Genomic DNA, 14,866 nt, shown 5'->3' with positions numbered 1-14,866 from the left:
GCGATAAACAGCAATTTTTCAAGTGCCTATAAAATATACTGATAAACAGATGTTTTTCTACTACAATAAATAGCAGAGATCTTGTGGGCTCAAAAGAATCGGTGAATAATATATAGTGCTAGGTATAAAATATAGCGATAAACAGCAATTTTTCAAGTGTCTATAAAATATACTGATAAACAGATGTTTTTCTACTACAATAAATAGCAGAGATCTTGTGGGCTCAAAAGAATCGGTGAATCATATATAGTGCTAGGTATAAAATATAGCGATAAACAGCAATTTTTCAAGTGTCTATAAAATATACTGATAAACAGATGTTTTTCTACTACAATAAATAGCAGAGATCTTGTGGGCTCAAAAGAATCGGTGAATAATATATAGTGCTAGGTATAAAATATAGCGATAAACAGCAATTTTTCAAGTGTCTATAAAATATACTGATAAACAGATGTTTTTCTACTACAATAAATAGCAGAGATCTTGTGGGCTCAAAAGAATCGGTGAATAATATATAGTGCTAAGTATAAAATATAGCGATAAACAGCAATTTTTCAAGTGCCTATAAAATATACTGATAAACAGATGTTTTTCTACTACAATAAATAGCAGAGATCTCATGGACTCAAAAGAATCGGTGAATCATATATAGTGCTAAGTATAAAATATAGCGATAAACAGCAATTTTTCAAGTGTCTATAAAATATACTGATAAACAGATGTTTTTCTACTACAATAAATAGCAGAGATCTTGTGGGCTCAAAAGAATCGGTGAATAATATATAGTGCTAAGTATAAAATATAGCGATAAACAGCAATTTTTCAAGTGCCTATAAAATATACTGATAAACAGATGTTTTTCTACTACAATAAATAGCAGAGATCTTGTGGGCTCAAAAGAATCGGTGAATAATATATAGTGCTAGGTATAAAATATAGCGATAAACAGCAATTTTTCAAGTGTCTATAAAATATACTGATAAACAGATGTTTTTCTACTACAATAAATAGCAGAGATCTCATGGACTCAAAAGAATCTGTGAATCATATATAGTGCTAAGTATAAAATATAGCGATAAACAGCTGTTTCTCTACTACAATAAATGGCAGAAACCTCGAAGACTCAAAAGAATCAGTTAATCATATATAGTGCTAAGTATAAAATACAGCCATAAACAGCTATTTTTCAAGTGCCTATAAAATATAGTGATAAACAGCAATTTTTCTACTAAAATAAATAGCAGAGATCTCATGGACTCAAAAGAATCGGTGAATCATATATAGTGCTAAGTATAAAATACAGCGCTAAACAGCAAATTTTCATGTGTATAAAATATACCGATCAACATTTTTTTCTACTAAAATAAATGACAGAGACCTCGTGCACTCAAAAGAGTCGGTGAATAATATATAGTGCTAAGTATAAAATATAGCGATAACAGCTGTTATTCTAGTGCGTATAAATTATAGCGATAAACAGCTGTTTTTTCTACTAAAATAAATGGCAGAGACCTTGTGGACTCAAAAGATTCGGTGAATTTTTTTTTATCCGATTTATTGAAACGAGCCGTCCGAACGAACCGATTCGCTGAAGCGCATACAAGGAGGGAACACAAGCGAATCATAATTTTGTATGTAAATAGATGTTAGAAAGAAGACCAATCACAATGTAGTCTGGAAATATTCCAATGACGTCGTCGGCGTCCCGTCGGCTACTGTTCGGAAGGTGAGCGTGAATTTTGTGTTCAGTCATTTGGCGATTTTTAAACTTTAATATTTTATTTTTTTTTTTTGAAAAGTGTGGCGCTTACGAAGCTTAGTCAGTTGCAGACGCTTCATACTTAGGGTCTGAGGTTAGATAAACCCCAAACCAGATCGTTTGTCTCTTAATTAAACAGTTCAGAGAGTTCAACTTCAGCGTTAAATATCATTGCTCATTCGCCTTCTCTGCTTTCGACGATAACTAAAAGATCGTAAATAATGACAATAATTAATATTAAAGAACCGTTGATTTGTGGTGAACATACAGTACGAAGACTGTGGTTTGTATGTGCTGTTAGTTGGTAACTCAGACCATTTCTTCAACCATGGCCTCCACTTCAAGGAAGCATGACTGTAAGTTTCTTTCTGTGGCCGTGGGCCTTTCATCACAACAGAAGTAGGTTGAATAATTAGGAAATTGTGTAGAGACTGGATACTGCTGGAGGTTAAGTGGTGGGAGTAACTACATTGTGTGATAGTGGAAAGTCTTAGTGTACAGAAACAAACTGACACTTGTGCATGGACAGAATCACTCATGCACACGTGCAAACTTATGCACGCTTACAAATACATACTCGTACATACAAAGTCAAGCTTGTGATCCAGTTTGTACATACAGACACATGAGAGCGTTCACACATGATGAGCTGGTGTTAACCTCCTCCTCTATCAGTACAGAAATAGTGATAGCTGTGAATGTGAACCAGCAGGTCCATATACCCCGAGCCACTCGAGACCGCAGGACTGCACTCTTGTCTTTTTATAGAGACTCAGAGCGGGGTTTTCAGCCCTTTTATCTGTGAGAAAAAGATGTGCATGACTTCTCAGTGGCCCTCTTCACTTTAACGACAAAGATAACGGGTGTAATTATGTAACAAGCTGGAACTGAACTTTTGCTGTTTGCTTGTCTCTGTCTCTTGCGTTGTACAAGTTTAATGTGTGACTTCAAAATGCAGCGGTGCATGGCATGACTACAAATGCAGCAATGTACAGAACACTAAGTTTACCCAAGACTTATGCTGCCTCCAAGTGGCAGAGTCTTTTTTGTTCTTCTGTTAAATTTTAGTGTATGGTTTTCTGTTTTTTTTTTTTTTTTTTTTTTAAAGTGGAATGTTTTACCCAAGTGTCCAGCAGATGTCATTATTTCACAAACAATATAAAAGTACATTGTGTGCTGAAGGAATAATTCATCCAAAAAGACATTTCTGTCATTATTTACTCACTCTCAACCTGTGTTTAATAAAATAAAGGCTTCAAAAGGGGGCTGTGGTATAGAAGAACCATTTTGGGTGGATGTGGTCTGTGCTTCAAAGTTCTTCATTGAACCATCAATGCCAATAAAGAAACTTTTATTTTAAGAGTGTTTGCTGCCTGTTATTTTTTTATGGAAAACAAAAAGCGAGCTTGTCCATATGATTGCACTGTTATGAGTTTTCTGAATTTGTGTGAGAAACACAGGTATTTGATGTCTAAGTTAAACCACTGTAATTTAATTCAAATTATTTGAAAATTATAAATTAATCAAAGGTAAATGCTTTTCCAGTCTTTATTTTTAAACCAGCACTTTATGAAAAATGTGAGAACTAATGCTGATTTAGCATTGATAATGTCAAACATGCCATGACATCTTTACAGTTAAGGTCAAAAGTTTGCATCCCTCTTTCAGAATCATTAAAAATCTTAATTATTTTACCAAAAATAAAAGGAAACATACAAAATACATGTTGTTATTATTTAGTACTAACCAAAGAATATTTTACATAAAAGATATTTACATATAGTCCACAAGAGAAAATAATAGTTTGATTTATTAAATTGACCTGGTTCAAAAGTTTAGATGCGTTTGATTCTTAATCCTGTTACTATCTGAATGATCCACTGCTGTGGTTTTTTTTTTTTTTTTTTTTTTTTTTTTGGATTAGTGATAGTTGTTCATGAGTCCCTTGTTTGTCCAGAACAGTTAAACTGTCTGCTGTTTTTCAGAAAAATCCTTCAATTTCCCCCAAATTCTTTGGTTTTCCAGCATTTTTGTGTATTTGAACCCTTTCCACCAGCTGAGGGACTCCATTCTGTTCAAAAGTTTTTACCTCCCTGGCACATGGTTTTCCCTTCTGGAGCATCAGTGAACGTTTGAACCGTCTGTAATAGTTGCATATGAGTCCCTCAGTTGTCCTCAGTGTGAAAAGATGAATCTCAAAATCATAGAGTCATTGTTAGAAAGGGTTCAAACAGAAAACCAAAGCATTTGTGGGACTTGAAGAATTTTTCTGAAGAACAGCAGGCAGTTTAACTGTTCAGGACAAACAAGGAACTCATGAACAACTATCACTAAACAGAAAAAAACTGCTGTGGATCATTCGGATAACACAGTATTAAGAATCAAGAGGATGTAAACTTTTGAACTGGGTCATTTTTATCAATTCAACTATAATTTTACAAATGTATTTATTCTACTACAATGCATTTTGTATGATCCCTCTTATTTTGGTAAAATAATTAACATTTTTAATGATTCTGAAGGGGGTTACAAACTTTTGACCTCAGCTGTGTTTAGGTCTAAATTAAATGTTAAAAATGAAATTTTAGAGCTTTGGCAGAGGAAAAGATTTTCAGGCTTAAATTTTAGAAATCTTTTAAGATTTTTGTTTGTGAGCAAATAATGACAATATATCATATTTAGCATAACTTTTCCTTTATGGATTTGTTGTACGTCATGTCCACAAGTTTCTGTTGTTAAAATGTGAAGTCATGGGATTTTAAACTTTTTATTTTTTATTTAATTTTCATTATAAATTATATATTGGCTTAGTGTGGTAGTACCCCGAATCCATTCTGTGATTTACCAGCAACTGTCAAACTCTCTTAAAGCAATAGTTCATCCAAAACATAAAGTTTACTCATTCTTAGGCCATTCAAGATGTAGATGAGTTTGTTCATTCATTATAACAGCATTTTAACTTTAAACCATTTTGTTTCTTGTCAATTTCTCCATTTCATGTATTTGTGAAAAATTTATTTAAATGGTGCATTTCTTGGTCATTGCAATGGCTTGATATAGATTTTTCATAATTTTATAGTATTAATGTCTTTTGCAGTAAAACCTCTTAACAGTGTAAAAAAGTTAATTTTCTGTACCTTTAGTGCCTCTGTTGTCCTGAAGATGGCAGCATCCTATAGCAAATCCTGCTATCATCTTAATGGTCTGGAGTTCAAGATCGCTGTTAAAGCACACTTAAATTAACAAGCAGAAGCGCTTTTGGAGAGGGCATGTGAATCATTACAATTATATTTCATCTGTCTGTTAGCCAATGTTTCCATTCTCTGTTCAGCTCAAATCATATGAGGGGTCCCAGTGAAATGATGAGTAATTTAAACCCAATTGACAACATCTTCACACAGGCTGCTATTATTAATCAGCTCTTATAGCTAAATCAGTGAGACTTTCTCTCTCTTATTCACACAGCTATACATTCATAGCTCTCTGCATGTGTTCCAGTGGGTAAATGTTTGTTATGAAAGGTCTGAGCAGATGAAAACAGTGAGAACCTGAGTCAGAAAACTCTCGCAATGAGATGGTAGCACAGAGCATTCACCGAACGGAAAACAATTACACAGTCACTGAATCCTCTTCGAAGTTCTGATGAGGGCGGTTAGCGATGGCAGTGGCCACGTAATGGTGTGTGTGTAATTCGGTAATGCTTCTCATTGCTCAGCGACTCCAGATCTAAGCTGCCTAAAGACGACACAATTTGTCAATTGACTCCGGGCCATTAAAAAAGGAACAGATCATCAAACTTTAAGGCAGATTTAGATTACTGAATGCAGACTCGTTCGAAAGAGCATAATTATGTCATAAGTTGGTAATTTGTACATTGTGATGTATTGATCTCGATTATGGTCTGAGATAGTAAAATTAATTCTGTGTAGTTCAGCTCGGTTATTTTCTCAAAAATGGATAATTTGTTCTTGCAGTTCGTCGTAGATGATTCAGTTCAATTAAAGAGTCAAATGTTTGTTTGGAGAGGAAATTAAACAACCATATTACATTAAATCGTATAACACAGCTTCATGTGCAGACTATATTTAAAAGAATATTTCATAAAAAAAAAAACATTTAAAATTGCTGAAAGTTTACTCACCCTCAGGTCATCAGAGTATTTATTATCTGGTAACTGTCTCCTCTTCTACAGACTTTGAGCCACAAAAGGTCCTTTGAAGTGAATGGGTGCCGTCAGAATGAGAGTTCAAACAGCTGATTAAAAACACTGCAGTAATCCACAAGAAATCTGCATGGCTCCAGTCAATCAAATAACAAATTGTGAAATGTAAAATTGTGTATTTGTAAGTAATAAATTGGTCATTAAGGCCTTTTACCTTTAAACCATCATTTCAGGCCAAACTACCAGTCCATAATACATTTATCCTCCAGTAAAAAAAAAAGTCCATCTCTTGTTGCCATCTCACATCAAAATCAACTGTTGTAATTGGTGATTGATGTGTGCATGTTTCCCTCCTGATTTAGATGGGACAGCTTTTACTGGAGAAAACAATGTTACGGATAGAGAACTAATATTTTTGTATTTTGAAGTTGAAAATATCTTGATGGATTTCTTACAAGTACACACAAAATGTTAATTGATGGACATTTATCAGCTGTTTTGAACTTTCATTCTGATGGCACCCATTCACTTTAGAGGATCCAATTTCTCTAAATCTGTTTTGATAAGAAACAAACTCATCTACATCTTGAATAGAGTTAAATTTTCATTTTTGGGTGAACTATTCCTTTAGAGAGTCAAAGTTTTGTTCAGACAGGAAATACAATCATATTACATTAGATGGCATAACACAGCTTTATGTGCAGACTATATTTAAAAGAATAGTTCATCAAAAAATACATTTCTGTATTTGTTTAGAACTGTTGTAAATCGTGACTGATCTGTGCATATTTCTCTCCTGATTCAAACTAAACAACTTTATTACTGGAGAAAGCAATATTATGGATAGAGATCTCATATTTTAGTTAAAAGTTGAAAACATCTTGATGGATTTGTTTCCTACAAACACGCAGCTTTCGCTTTACAAAATTTTAATTGGACATTTATCAGCTGTTTGAACTTTGTGACGCCACCCATTCACTTTAGAAGGACCCATTGGTGTTTTGATAAGAAACAAACTCATCTACATCTTGAAAGGCCCGAGTTAAATTTTCATTTTTTGGGTGAACTATTTCTTTAGAGAGTAAAATGTTTGTTCAGACAGGAAATTAAATGCAAACATATTACTATATGGAGTTTACAAGATAAGATAACACAGCTTCATGTGCAGCCTATATTTAAAGGAGGGGGTTTTTTGTAACGTAATGAGTTTTTACATAGATTGACACTTTAATAGGACTGCTTTTGCTTTGATAACCAACACCTGAGTTATTATTTCACTTCAGTTTATACCCCGAACCATTTCTGCCCACTTCTGTAGCCATAATACAGTCTGATATGATCTCTAGTGATTCTGATGGTCTGTCGGGAAATAGCATTTCCTGAATGTAAATAATTTCAGTTTTTCCCGAAATTAACTAATTCTCTGGCACACGCCGCTGTTGGTCTTTTGTGGCAGGCTGTTGAACGCCGACGCCGTTTGAATGCAGGAAGTGTAATGGGAGATAGCAGGGGAGAGAAGGACACCGGTGGAAATAAGCTCTGCCTAGTTTGATAAAGCCGCTTCATTACTTGGATATTGTGTGTCTGGAATCATTATGCACGGAAGGGCCTCTGGAGGCTCAGGTTTTATTGGCGGTCCTTGCACAGCTAACTCTCATCCATTAAACAAATCATGGAGTCATGTATTAGATTAGCTCTACACCCGGCATCAAGGGTGTTTTTGCCAACCGGCGGAACCTCTGCTATTCACTCTCCTAATCCGGAGAATGAATTATGCGATTGAGAGCATCTGGAAGATATTGTCATACATACCATTCTGAGAGATTTATTAAAGGGACAAAAAAAAGCCCATTCGAATATTTTGTCACTTAATTGTGTTGTTTGCTCTTGAGCTGACAAATGAGAACAGGAAAGCATTTTGTTAAGTGACAGCTGATGTTTTGTAATATTTAATCAAATCGCAAAACTTAGTTGCTTGTTTAAAAGAACTTGTCTTCTACATAAAATAAGAAGGGGAAGAAGCCAATGTCATTTGCAGGGCTGTATGCTTGGGTGGAAACAGCTTGATCTCCTGCTGGCTTTGACCCTTGGTAACCCCAAAGGTGTGGTTATGACTCCCTCCTGTGGGGAAAGGTCAGTACTACAGTAACTATGCAGTTACACCTCACACCAGCAGAACGAGCTGTCAAACTTTTCTTTGACTCCATCAGCAATGTGAAAAGCAGAGTTTACAGGAATAAGGATGTAGTGAAAATGAAAGTGCATAGATTTTTCTAGGTCAACCTTGTAGGCTTTTTGTAATCACCACACAATGTGATGTTACATACTATACTATACTGATAATTTAGTTTATATATATTATACACACACTGAATTGCTCTCTATGTTATGATGTATATATTTTACATTTGTGGACTTGATATAATATATCAGTTATAAACCTATATCATGTCTTAATAACAAATATATACTGAGGAGCACTGAAGCATTGGAAGTTTTAGTCAAAAGCAAAATAATAGAATATCCAAACCTTGACATTGCATTATTCTTTTGTTCTTGAGACGTGTGACTGTGTGACCTGTTTATATGAGGGTGTGTGTGAAGCATACCAGATGCTTTACTGTATTATTGCAGCTGACTGTCCTTGTCTTTGATAGCAGGTGTGAACATGGAGTGTGTCATTGAAGGAACTTGGTGTCAGATTATAGCTTAGTGGTCCGAACCAAGAGTGTTTTTTTTTTTTTTTTTTTTTTTAATAAATCTTTTAGAGACCCAGGGATGCTCAACTAAGTCACGGACTACTGATAAGCTAAATTTCAAATTCATTAAATCTTTAAACATCAGGGAAATTTCTATAGTCAGTATACGTTGTTTGACACTAAACGGTTTAATTAAATATATATGTGATATATATATATATATATGTAAGAATCCTCAAAAAAAAAAATCACAGGTTCCAAAAAATATTTGGCAACACAACTGTTGATATTATCCAACATTGATCATTCTAATAATAAATCTGCATATTAGAATGATTTCTGAAGGATCATGTGACACTTAAGACTGGAGTAACAGCTGAAAAAAGTTCAGCTTTTCATCACAGGAATAAATTCTATTTTAAAGTATGTTAAAATAAAAAACATTATTTTATATTGTAAAAACATTTTGCAATATTACTGTTTTTTTTCTATATTTTTAATCAAATAAATGCAGCCTTGATGAGCATAAGAGACTTCTTTAAAGACTATTACAAGTCTTACTGACCCCAAACTTTTGAACGGTAGTGTATATATATAAAAAACAATTTTATATATAAAAAACAATTTTATATATATATATATAAAATTGTTTTTTTTTTTTTTTATGCCAATATCATTAGGATATTAAGATCATGTTCCATTAAGATATTTTGTGCATTTCTTACCATAAATATATCAAAACTTAATTTTTGATTAGTAATCTGCATTGCTAAGAACTTCATTTGGACAACTTCAAAGGCGATTTTCTCAATATTTAGATTTTTTTTTTTTTTTCTTTTGCACCTTCAGATTTTCAAATAGCTGTATCTCGGCCAAATATTGTCCTATCCCAACAAACCATACATCAATGGAAAGCTTATTTATTCAGATGATGTATAAATCTCAATTTCAAAATTGACCCTTATGACTGGTTTTGTGGTCCAGGGACACGTATTGCTCTTTGTGAGTGAAAGAGCTATATATTGTGATTTTTAACAGTTGTTACAGTAATTCAAGTGATTGAGAATGTTATGGGAATATCATGTAAATTCGTTGAAGTCTGACATTAAAAGATTGACAAACATTAAGCTTGTATTGTGTATATTAAATTATAAAAACGATGTTTTATACACACAACCTTCTATAGCCCACCTGTGCAAAAAAGGCTAGAATGGTACTGTGTTGGTAACCGGTCGAAGTACTATGGTACTTTCTGAAACATTTGTAAGTGTACTACGTACTACATCTGAGCTTTATTTGAAATAACGACGTCATGCGTTCTCTGACAGTTCATGAAGCCTCCTGAAATTTGAACAAACGCCCTGTAAAGAAGACGCCGTAATATGCAGAACAAGACAGGTGTATTTAGAAACGAGCGCCTCTTGAGCCAATCAAAAACTTACGCTGAGCGTCGAAGGGCGGGCGCTTGTCTAATTATCTAGACTTCGGACCAATTAGATTAGCCGAGGGCGGTGCGGAGTTCGATGGGGGCGTGTCTTAGGCTTTGTGCCGTCGCAGCGCTGAAGAGCGTCTGAAGAGAGTAATGGCATGAGCCTTGCGTCGAGATCCTGTCAAAGCACTATACAGCGAATTTCTCGCACCTGAACTTTTACACTCTTTCCTGAGGACTATTTTACCATTTAAACGGGACGTCTTATTACCTTATTCACACTGACACGCAACAGCAGCACTTGAGAAGTCACTCCACCGCAGTTGCGTTCCTGTCTTAAGACATTTTAAATAAAAGGATATGGTGTTGGACATGTGAAATACACGGGCAACTTCAAACATGAAGCTGGCATCTTCTCTGTGTTGCCTCGGGTTTCTTCTCACTTCTGTGGCGGTCCGTCTGAGCGACTCGCAGCAAGGTGAGTAAACGACTGACCATCGTCTCGTGCGCAAAGGTGTTTATGCGTCTCGTGCACGCACCTATGAGCTCTGCTTACTTTTTTGTGGATGCTTCTCGCAGTACCCATCCTCTGGTGCGAGGAACCATTTTTGTGCCTGACAATAAAACCATGGTGTGTATATGCGTTATTGTGATGGTAAATGAGTGCCATTCATTCACCACCACAATGATGCATAGATTTCATGCATAGAGTCTCTTATGTGTGTTGGTGTGAAATAAGCTGGCATACAGTTGGAGCAGTGGCACTGATAGCGCAGAATGGCACTGTTGAAGTACCACTGAAAGGGGCATTCAGTCTCACTGGACGTTTGTTTTGTTATTCTCAGCCCGTACACTGTCTGAGAAAGAGTTTGAGTGGTCATTGCTTTCCATGCATGTGAAAAATCACTTCTGTTGCCTTGAGTCGAACCTCTGGTGCGTGTGACTCGTTTATGCTTGACTTTTCGTGGGCTGAAAAGAAAACGTAAACTTGAAATGTCAGCGTGCAATCAAATGCACGGTATTTGATTTCTCATCCTTTTCATTTTTTTGATGTAGAAACCCAATACTGTTATATGTAAGCTGGGAATTTATGTTTTATTTCGAATGTGTTTTTATTGAAAAGTTGGCTCAACTAAACAGACTCCCTGTGTTTCAAATGTAAATAGCTATACGGAAAATATAACACAATATTGGCAGATTTGCTGTTTTATGACATAAGAATACCCCGAATACACATCAATGTGGTGTTCAGATCTCCACATGGTGGTAGTATATGAACCGAGATGGTCTGAATCACAAATCTCTTTCTCACCCTCCCTCTCTCTCTCTCTCTCTGTGTCCGTATTTTATTGGCATTATAGTTTTTCGTATATATATATGCAAGCAAATCATGTAAAATCCAATTTTAAAACAATGTTATTAAAACAATAATTGCAATATGTAATACAAAAATCAGATGCAAAGAAATAATTTATGCAAGGCATACTCATACTGTCTCTCACGCAAACACATCCATTGATGAAAAGTCATCTTGACTAATTTCCAAACGTAGATCCATCCAAAATGGGTAAATTCATCAATATGAAACCTCAATATCGATTACAGTAGTATAATGATGCTGTAGCCACCGATCCTCCATCACAGTCGAGCTGAATTGACCTCATTAAAAGCATCCAAGAAAACTTTATAGCGAAGCATTACGCAATCTGATGAATTTGAACACCTTGAAACTATTTGAAATGTTTCCATCTTGTCTTCATTGTGCGGTTTGCGTTGTTCGTTTTCACCTCTAATCAGTTTTCACACTGACAATTAGACACACTGACTATTAACTAACGGGTAAAATCGAGCCATTTCAGTTGACTAATCGAAAGCAGGTAAAGAGCACAAACTAATCAGGTCTTATGGTTCGTTACTGATATCAGTGTCATTGGCAAAGGCAGGCGCTCCTGACGCACTTCTGCGCTCCGCTGCGCTGCCGGAGGAGCCACGATGCTGATCCAATTGTTATTTTAGATTAAGTAAATTAAAAAGCCTGAAGGGAGAGCAATTTTAATGGGTTTACAGGTAAAAAACAAAACACAACACCACTGTAGGATATTCAGCAAAATTACAGTTGTTAAAAGTAAATAAATAACACCTTTATTTCGAAAAGAAATGATATACTGTAGCTACGGATTGTTTTATTTTGCTTTTTAACAGTAGTACGTTTGTGTTTAGGTTTCATAAAGAACTGTTTTAAAAGTGCAGGTGTGAAGGACATTAACCTTCACAACAAACAAACATTTTATCAGAAACTGAACTATAGTTGGGTAGTTAATGAACTTTCAAGATGTTGTGTACTAGTCTGACATGCTATACTTAATTAAAAACTATTGTGTTCTAAATCTTTGTAGTTCATCTGTAATTATTGAGCATGCAGGTTTAATGAGCTAATATTCATATGGACACATTTTGCAATTTAATTCTTGTAAAAATTAATTTGTTACACCACAGGTGCATTTTAAAAGAACATGTGAAGGCAAAAATGTGATCCTGGACCACAAAGCCATTAAGTAGCACGGGTGTATTTGTAGCAGTAAAAAATACATTGTATGGGTCAAAATTATAGATTTTTCTTTTATGCCAAAAATCGTTAGGATATTAGGTAAAGATCATGTTCCATGAAGATATTTTATAAATTTCCTTCCGTAAATATATCGAAACTTAATTTGTAATAAGAGCTTGATTTTCTCAATATTTTTATTTTTATTTATTTATTTTTTATTTTTTTATTTTTTTGGCACCCTCAGTTTCCGGATTTTCGAATAGTTGCATCTCGGGCCAAATATTGTTCACATATATCCTAACAAACCATACATCAATGGAAAGCTTATTTATTCAGCTTTTTACGTACACATCTCAATTTTGAAAAATTTACCCTTATGACTGGTTTAGTTTGTCCAGGTTCACATATGTGATTAAAAAGTTTGGCATATGATACATACTTTTCCATATGCATGACAGTTTTAGCCTAAAATTGAAAATAAATAAATAAAGCATTATTATATGTCAAAGTTTTAACTACCCAAGTCTGAACACAGACTTTGCAATAAATGCACAAATACATAGTTGAACAGTATGAATAATTAAAATATGTAATGTTAAATGTTAAAAATCAAAAATAAATATATTAAAATGATGTCATTTTGTTTTGATCAATAATATGTTCATTGTTTTGGAGATGTTGTGTATTATTTGTCTCATCAGTTCCAGGTTGTAATATGGGCAATTTCTGAAGTGCGTTCTTCTGTTGATTGCAAAGTTAATGAAAGGGTTAATGATTATGATGATGATTATGATGATGAGGGATCTGACCACTGCAGTGTGCTGTTGTTTAGTTGGCTGTATTACTCATTACTCTGATCTGTATCGGTTATCGCTTCAGTCTGTCTGAAGACGGCCGTGAATTTAAATCAGTCTCTTCCGTGACATTTAGGAGCTGTGCCAGTAGCAAGACTTGTGGGGAATCGTAGGAACACAAATATCAGTTTGTTAATCGGCTTAGCTTTGGATTAAGTCCCGTCAGTGAAACTGGCTGCTGATGAAAACTAATCGTTCAGCAATTTAACTCTCCTTCTCTGCATCTGATCTATTTCTTGGATAGATTCTCTGTTACAATGGAGCTGTGTGACAAGCATGAGAAGTGAATAATACAGCATACACTAGTTTATCTGTATATCATACTTTTAATACTGAGAAAAAATTCTTAAAATTGTGCCAAACTTAACTCGATTAGTTTTATTTGACTTGTGACAATAGCAGAAGGATTTTAGCTGTTACATTTCCGTTTTTAACACAGGTTGCTTTGGAAAAAGTACATCAAGGAAAAAAAAAATCTTTAGTTAAAAATTAGTGATTTTTTTTTTTTTAAACCTTATTCATTTATTTGTTCAGTTGTGAATATTGAATTTTTGATGACTGTGGGAAAGCAAGTTGTCTTAGCTCACCTCTGTCCATTCTGGGCTGGCCTCTTGAGGTTTCATACAAACTTTTGATTGACAGGTCCCATATGAGGCCAGAGTATCCCACGGGAATCTTCCCTCCTTTTCCCCTCACTTTCTGGAAGTTTCATTGCTCTGTTAAATACATTTTGAGTTTGCCGTCTTCCATAATTGAATGCTTTTTTAACACTGTTGTTTACTCAAATCTTTTTTCTATATTCTTTATAGCACGTAACTCTGTTTGCAGATTATGATATGGCACAGACGTGTTCGTAAGGCATTGTATATTTATTTCCAGGCTTACACCTCTGAAGTTCACAGTACATCTAAATGTTTACACAGTGTGGCACAGACAGGAAGCCCTATCAACAAAGAAGGGTAAAGTATTTACTTTTATCGTAGCAGTCGATGCGCAGCATCTCTCGCTCCTTTTTTATTTCGTCAAAGCGAGAGGCCACAGTGCTACAAACGCCTGCCCACACAGCAATAACCCATTGTCTCACAAAGCCCATTTATTCAGTTTTTCTCCATCTTGGTCCAAGAAAGGCAGGCTGACCTCTGAGCCCGTGTGTCTCAATGGGAAGAAAAGCAGCCTTTGATTCTGTTAGGAGCGCCAACTCCTGCCAAGCGAAGGCGGGTTCCTGCGCAGCGTGTTGCTCTCTGCTCCGACTCTGAGTGTCTCTCTCTCACTGGAGCTGCGCTGACTGCTGCTTTTGCTGCGGCTGTACATGCGCTGCCTTATCCTTCCAGAGGCTAATGGGAATTTGATGATTTGTTTGAGGATTTGATCACGGTAGACCCGCTACTGGCTCAACGCATTGCTTATTCGTTCTG

At 35.2% G+C, this 14,866-nt stretch overlaps 1 protein-coding gene across 3 annotated transcripts in view; it reads left to right on the top strand.

Moving 5' to 3' along the window:
- The first annotated feature begins 10,192 nt into the window (after positions 1–10,192).
- Positions 10,193–14,866, top strand: part of LOC127170958 (receptor tyrosine-protein kinase erbB-4) — a 391,542-nt gene continuing 386,868 nt past the window's right edge. For all 3 annotated transcript variants that reach the window (XM_051119332.1, XM_051119331.1, XM_051119330.1), the window contains exon 1: positions 10,193–10,527. In XM_051119332.1, the coding sequence (XP_050975289.1) occupies positions 10,449–10,527 (79 nt within the window). In that variant the 5' untranslated portion in view covers positions 10,193–10,448. The remainder of the gene's footprint in view (positions 10,528–14,866) is intronic.

The sequence above is a fragment of the Labeo rohita genome, chromosome 9, assembly GCF_022985175.1.
Source record: "Labeo rohita strain BAU-BD-2019 chromosome 9, IGBB_LRoh.1.0, whole genome shotgun sequence".
In the NCBI taxonomy this organism is placed as follows: domain Eukaryota; kingdom Metazoa; phylum Chordata; class Actinopteri; order Cypriniformes; family Cyprinidae; genus Labeo; species Labeo rohita.
This window is presented reverse-complemented; position numbering and strand designations above follow the sequence as displayed.